The sequence below is a fragment of the Erpetoichthys calabaricus genome, chromosome 11 (assembly GCF_900747795.2).
Source record: "Erpetoichthys calabaricus chromosome 11, fErpCal1.3, whole genome shotgun sequence".
NCBI classification, from domain to species: domain Eukaryota; kingdom Metazoa; phylum Chordata; class Cladistia; order Polypteriformes; family Polypteridae; genus Erpetoichthys; species Erpetoichthys calabaricus.
In genome coordinates this window covers 42,146,718-42,154,381 of record NC_041404.2, presented here as the reverse complement: position 1 = coordinate 42,154,381, position 7,664 = coordinate 42,146,718, and the positions used below count along the sequence as shown (strand labels likewise).

The following is a 7,664-nucleotide window of genomic DNA, read 5'->3' as shown; positions in this document are numbered from 1 at the left end:
TTCCAAACTGGACTAAATTCATTTTTTTCCTCAGAATTCTGCACACAACACCACATAATGACAACGTGAAAAAAGTTTACTTGAGGATTTTGCAAATTTATTAAAAATAAAAAAACTGAGAAAGCACATGTACATAAGTATTCACAGCCTTTGCCATGAAGTACAAAATTGAGCTCAGGTGCATCCTGTTTCCTCTGATCATCCTTGAGATGTTTCTGCACCTTAATTGGAGTCCACCTGTGGTAAATTCAGTTGACTGGACATGATTTGGAAAGGCACACACCTGCCTATATAAGGTCCCACAGTTCATGTCAGAGCACAAACCAAGCATGAAGTCAAAGGAATTGTCTGTAGACCTCCAAGACAGGATTGTCTCGAGGCACAAATCTGGGGAAGGTTACAGAAAAATTTCTGCTGCTTTGAAGGTCCCAATGAGCACAGTGGCCTCCATCATCCATAAGTGGAAGAAGTTCAAACCACCAGGACTCTTCCTAGAGCTGGCCAGCCATCTAAACTGAGCGATCAGGGGAGAAGGGCCTTAGTCAGGGAGGTGACCAAGAACCCGACGGTTACTCTGTCAGAGCTCCAGAGGTCCTCTGTGAAGAGAGGAGAACCTTCCAGAAGGACAACCATCTCTGCAGCAATCCACTAATCAGGCCTGTATGGTAGAATGGCCAAACAGAAGCCACTCCTTAGTAAAAGGCACATGGCAGCCTGCCTGGAGTTTGCCAAAAGGCACCTGAAGGACTCTCAGACCATGAGAAAGAAAATTCTCTGGTCTGATGAGACAAAGATTGAACTCTTTGGTGTGAATACCAGGCATCACGTTTGGAGGAAACCAGGCACCGCTCATCACCAAGCCAATACCATCCCTACCGTGAAGCATGGTGGTGGCAGCATCATGCTGTGGGGATGTTTTTCAGCGGCAGGGACTGGGAGACTAGTCAGGATAAAGGGAAAGATGACTGCAGCAATGTACAGAGACATCCTGGATGAAAATCTGCTCCAGAGCGCCTTTGACTTCAGACTAGGGTGACGGTTCATCTTTCAGCAGGACAACGACCCTAAGCACACAGCCAAGATATCAAAGGAGTGGCTTTAGGACAACTCTGTGAATGTCCTTGAGTGGCCCAGCCAGAGCCCAGACTTGAATCCGATTGAACATCTCTGGAGAGATCTTAAAATGGCTGTGCACCGACGCTTCCCATCCAACCTGATGGAGCTTGAGAGGTGCTGCAAAGAGGAATGGGCGAAACTGGCCAATGATAGGTGTGCCAAGCTTGTGGCATCATATTCAAAAAGACTTGAGGCTGTAATTGCTGCCAAAGGTGCATCGACAAAGTATTGAGCAAAGGCTGTGAATACTTATGTACATGGGATTTCTCAGTTTTTTTATTTTTAATAAATTTGCAAAAACCTCAAGTAAACTTTTTTCACGTTATCATTATGGGATGTTGTGTGTAGAATTCTGAGGAAAAAAAATGAATTTAATCCATTTTGGAATAAGGCTGTAACATAACAAAATGTGAAAAAAGTGATGTGCTGTGAATACTTTCCGGATGCACTGTATATAGTTCACTTTGGAGCAGCACTGAGTTTATACAGGTGTGTAGTTAAATAACATTCACATTTTCTCCAAAAACAAGAAAGGAAAAACATACTGTAATCTAAAGTATTAGTTTCCTTTTTTTTGCCATAATATAGTAAGTTAAAACTAAATTTTACTAGAATAATGTAAAGCAATACATTTTAAAACATTACAGCAGTGTGTATTATATGCATAATATTATAATTATTTTATTTTCATAAGCTACAGGCTACAATTTATTAATGAGTATAGCCTATAATGACAGAATTCATCATCGCACTTCTATATAAGCATTTATAAATGATGATTTCCCATCGAGTTATGTTCAGCCTTTGCATTTTTACACTTGAACTGTAAGTGCCGCTGTTGATCAATGAGGTGATTTTCAGCAAGCGGAGATCGGCAGCACCTCCCCTGCATCTGTGAGTGCAACACAGAAAGCGCAGCTCACTGTATATAAAAGCTGGATTTCGGTATTCATCTACGGACCACGCACTGTCTGTTATTGTGCCAAAAAACAAGAGATGCAAACAACCGCTTTCTTACAAAACCGGCACGGATCTTAGAAGATTGTTCAGCACTGGTCATTATTTTAAATTAATTCAAAAAACGGGATATTGTTTTGATCAGCTTCTGATTAAAATGGTGGCCTGGACTTTCTTAACGGAGGTACATTTATTCATTATTTTTATGCTGTTAACCTTTGCAGTTAATGGGGAAGTTCGCTATTCTATTCCCGAAGAGATGGCAGCAGGGTCCTTTATTGGAAATATAGCAAATGATCTCGGATTAGATGATAAACGACTAAAAAACGGCAAAGCTCGAATTTATTCTGAAGGAGGCACGGACTACATTGAGCTAAATGTAAACAAAGGTACACTAGTAATTAAAGAAAGAATTGATAGGGAGCAGCTCTGTGGGCGAATCATGCCGTGTATTCTGAATTTTCAGATTCTGCTTGAAAATCCAATGGAATTGCATCGTGTTGCTGTGGAAATTATTGATGTTAACGATAACGATCCCATATTTCCAAGGAATTTAATTCAGTTAGAAATAAGTGAATCGTCAATCTCAGGGGCTCGTTTTTCACTGCCGCGTGCTGTAGACCCTGATGTGGGTGTTAACACACTTCAGACGTACACTCTGTCTTCTACTGATCATTTTCATTTAAAATCGCGCTCTCAAGATGAACAAAGTAGCTTCATAAATTTAATTCTGAAAACTCCGCTAGACAGAGAAAAGCAAGAGCAGCATATTTTGATATTAACTGCGGTAGACGGAGGAGACCCTCCCCGGTCCGGGACAGCCGAAATTCACATTATTGTTCTGGATGCCAACGACAATACTCCAGTTTTCACGCAGGAGATTTACAAAGCTACTGTTGCTGAAAACGCGCCGGTGGGTTCGGTTTTATTAAGGGTTAATGCTACTGATGCAGACACAGATCTGAATGGACAAATAACTTATTCTGTTACCCATGCAACTGACATCGCGAAAGAATTGTTTGAATTAAACCCAGTTTCTGGCGAAATAAAAGTGATCGGTCTAATTGATTATGAACAGAGCAAAATGTATGAAATGAATGTTGAAGCCAGAGACCACGGCAATAATGCAGATTCTAGTAAAGTGGTAATAGAAGTCACTGATGTAAATGACAACACCCCTGTCATAAATGTTATGTCAGCCTCGAATCAAATTCCTGAAGACGCTTTACCTGGGACTGTAATAGCCATGATTAACATCCAGGATAAGGATTCTGGAAAAAACAGTGAAGTGCATTGTTACATTGATGAGGACATTCCGTTCAGATTAAAATCTTTAAATAACTTTTATAAATTAGAAACGGATGGTTTTTTAGATAGAGAGATGATCCCCAAGTATAACATTACTATTCATGTAGAAGATAAAGGAACACCTTCGCTCTCCGCTAGCCATACCTTAACACTGGAAATAAGTGACGTGAATGACAATCCACCAAAGTTCGAAAAGGAACATTATATTGCATATGTTGTGGAAAATAATTCTCCTGGGTCTTCATTTTTTTCGTTAAAAGCAAAAGACCTGGATTTAGGTGCGAACAGTAAAATTGCTTATTATGTCCAAGAAACTCGTGTTCAGAACTCGTCAGTGTCGTCTTATGTTTCTGTTAATTCCGATGACGGTGTCCTCTATGCAGTTCGTTCATTCGATTATGAGCAAACAACTCAGTTTCAGGTCTCAGTGATAGCCAAAGATGGTGGATCTCCACCTCTCAGCTCAACTGCTGTTATAGATGTGTTTGTTCAGGACCAGAATGACAACGCACCTCGGATTTTGTACCCCGTTCAAAGTAAAGGTTCTCTGGTGGCTGAGATGGTACCCCGCAGTGCAGATGTTGGATATCTTGTCACTAAAGTCGTTGCAGTTGACCAGGACTCGGGACAGAACGCATGGCTCTCCTATAAAATTATGAAACCCGCAGATCTGACACTTTTTGAAATTGGATTGCAAAACGGAGAAGTGAGGACTCTTCGTCAGGTTGTTGATAAAGACTCTTCCAAACAAAGGTTAACCATTTCAGTGGAAGACAGCGGACGACCTTCGCTTTCTGCTACAGTAGTTGTGAATGTTGTCGTTACTGACGGCCTTCATCAGGCGCTTTTAGAACTTAATGATATGTCACAGGGCACCGAAGCCGATGACAACATCACATTTTACTTAATACTCGCCTTAGTGATTGTTTCTTTTCTTTTCATGACTTTCATCATAATTCTAGTATCAGTTAAACTATACACGTGGAGACGATCTAAACTGTATAACAAATGTGCCGGTGGAAACCTCCCAGTTATTCCGTATTATCCACCGCACTATGCAGATGCTGTTGGAACAGGAACGCTTCATCAGGTCTTCAATTATGAAGTCTGCATGACAGCTGATTCTGGGAAGAGTGAATTCAAGTTCATAAGACCTACAAATGGGACTTTGGTACGTGTTGATCCAAGTGGAACAGAAACAATACCGCACATGATGAGCAAGAATGCCATTGATGAAGCAGATTTTAAGCAGGTAGGCCCTCTGTCACAATAGCAGTTTGGTTACACCTGTATTTTCTGGTTATTATTTAGACAGGACGAGCTCATGAAATAGCAAACCTTCATAAAAGGAACTGGTATATTATGTTAGTTTCTTTTGAAACGTCCTAATTTAAAACCAAAGTAATTTGATTAAATACAAAAACAACAAAATATGGAGACATATTTTATCATTGAAAAGCTACAGATTAAAATTCAATTAATAAATTATGCAATGAAATGTATTATATCACACTTTATTTATTTTTGTGTAGTTGTTCTTACTTTCCTTTAAAATGAAACCTAACCTTTAATGCATTTTCTTCTGTTAAACTCATGCAGAAAGCTGATTAATTTACTAGGAACTTTTTTGTCTCTGTAGTATCAGTTGTATGTTCATTACCCTAGTGGTGCACTTCACTAAGGTTTCACTCATTTTTTAATCTAATTTTTATAGTCAGGGTGGTATGGTGGTGCAGTGATGCTGCTGCTGAAAAAGGCCAGGGTTCATGTAACAGGTCCTCCCTGTGGAGTTTGCATGTTCTCTTCTTGTCTGTTTGGGTTTCCTCTGGGTGCTACCTTTTCGTCCAGCTGTCCAAAGTCATGCTTGTTAGATGAACCAGTGATGCTAAATTGGCCCTATCGTTTGTTGGGGTGTTTGTGTGTATATGTATATATGTGTTTTTTATGAGATGGACTGGTGTCCTGTCCAGGGTTTGTTCCTCCCTTGTGCCCTGTGGTAGGTGGGATAGGCTCCAGGTCCTTCGGCAACCCTGTTCTGGATTAACTAGGCTAGGAAATGATATGACATATTTTTTAATCAATTCCAACTTCAACTTTTAGACCTAGCACACATATTCAAAGAAAGGAATATCTTAGTTTTGCAGCATCAGTGCAAGTCAAGAGCCAGTTACCAGTGAAATGCCACTTCATCACAGGGCATTATTACAGTACACTAACTAAAACATAATCATTTTAGAGCCAGCTAGTAACTTAACCTGCTGATCTTTGGCACACCGAAAGAGATTGCAGTCATGACTAATAGGAGGAATTATAATCAGACCAAGGCCACTTCAGCTTGTGAGGCAAAGGAATTACATAATATAATATAATATAATATAATATAATATAATATAATATAATATAATATAATATAATATAATATAATATAATATAATATAATATAATATCTGCGGTGGGCTGGCACCCTGCAAGGGATTGGTTCCTGCCTTGCACCCTTTGTTGGCTGGGATTGGCTCCAGCAGACCCCCGTGACCCTGTAGTTAGGAAATAGCGGGTTGGATGGATAATATAATGGATGGATAATATAATATAATATAATATAATATAATATAATATAATATAATATAATATAATATAATATAATATAATCCTGTGTTCGGATTCAGCGGGTTGGAAAATGGATGGATGGATGGATAATATAATGTAGGATGTTGTGGTATATTGCACTGCTGTCTCTCAAACCCAGTGTCTTGGGTTCAATTCCTGCACCTGAATTTTGTCTGTGTGCAGAATGTACATTCTTTCTGCATCTGCATTGGTTTTCCTCCAAGTAATACCATTTTTCTCCCTAGATCCTCAAAGATAAGCAGGCATTGTTAAATAATGCCTCTAAACTGGTCCCTGAGCTTATGAGTATATGTGTGTGTGTGAGTGGCTTCTGCAAATGACATATGTCCTGTCCAAGACTTTCCATGTTTTTGTACCAAATGCTGCTGTTGGAAGTTTAATTCTCTGTCCCAGTAGGACATGTCCTTAGGTCCTGGGATGCACTTGGTTGATCTCCTGTGCACAGTTTTAAAGAGCTGATATGCCTTTGTTTACCAGAACTGCACAAAATATTTCAGTCATGATCTCACTACTGCATTATATAGTCTGAGCATAACATGCCTCGATTTACATTCAGTAGTTTTTGCAATATAACATAACATTTGATTTACATTTTAAATTGCTTCTGCACATTGCCTAGATGAAGAAAATGTTGGATCAACAGAAACCCCTAAATCCTTTTCAGAAGTTGCTTCTTGTAGGACAGTGTCTTCCATCTTGTATGTATAAATGACATTTCTTTTGCCCACATGTGGGACTTTGCATTTTAACATGTATCATTCAAGTGTTAGATAAGTGGAGAAGTAGTGTACTGGTACCGATTTTTAAGAATTAGAGGGATATGCAGAGCTGTAGTAACTACAGGGGGATAAATTTGATGAGCCACAGCATGAAGTTATGGGAAAGAATAGTGGAAGCTAGGTTAAGAAGGGAGGTGATGATTAGTGAGCATCAGTATGGTTTCATGCCAAGAAAGAGCACCACAGAAGCGATGTTTGCTCTGAGGGTGTTGAATGGGACGTACTGTATAGTGAAGGCCAGAAGAAGCTGCACTGTGTCTTTGTGGACCTGGAGAAAGCATATGACAGGGTGCCTCAAGAGGACCTGTGGTATTGTATGAGGAAGTCGGGAGTGGCAGAGAAGTACGTAAGAGTTGTACAGGATATGTACGGAGGAAGCGTGACTGTGGTGAGGTCTGCAGTAGGTGTGACAAATGCATTCAGTGTGGATGTGGGATTACATCAGGGATCGGCTCTGAGCTTTTTCTTATTTGCAATGCTGATGGACAGGTTAACAGATGAGATTAGACAGGAGTCCCCATGGACTATGATGTTTGCTGATGACACTGTGATCTGTAGCGATAGTAGGGAGCAGGTGGAGGAGACCCTGGAGAGGTGGAGATATGCTCTAGAGAGGAGAGGAATGAAGGTCAGTAGAAACAAGACAGAATACATGTGTGTAAATGAGAGGGAGGTCAGTGGAATGGTGAGGATAGAGGGAGTACAGCTGGTGAAGGTGTTTGAGCTAAAATACTTGGGATCAACAGTACAGAGTAATGGGGATTGTGGAAGAGAGGTGAAAAAGAGAGTGCATGCAGGGTGGAATGGGTGGAGAAGAGTGTCAGGAAGTGATTTGTGACAGACGGATATCAGCAAGAGTGAAAGGGAAGGTCTACA

The 7,664-nt window shown here is 40.2% G+C and overlaps 1 protein-coding gene across 1 annotated transcript; it reads left to right on the top strand.

The window, feature by feature from the left end:
- The first annotated feature begins 2,032 nt into the window (after window positions 1-2,032).
- LOC127529705 (protocadherin gamma-A11-like) lies at window positions 2,033-4,654 on the top strand. The gene has a single exon (XM_051934282.1). It carries the CDS (start codon window positions 2,231-2,233, stop codon window positions 4,652-4,654), a length of 2,424 nt encoding a protein of 807 aa, XP_051790242.1. The 5' UTR covers window positions 2,033-2,230.
- The last annotated feature ends 3,010 nt before the right edge of the window (window positions 4,655-7,664 follow it).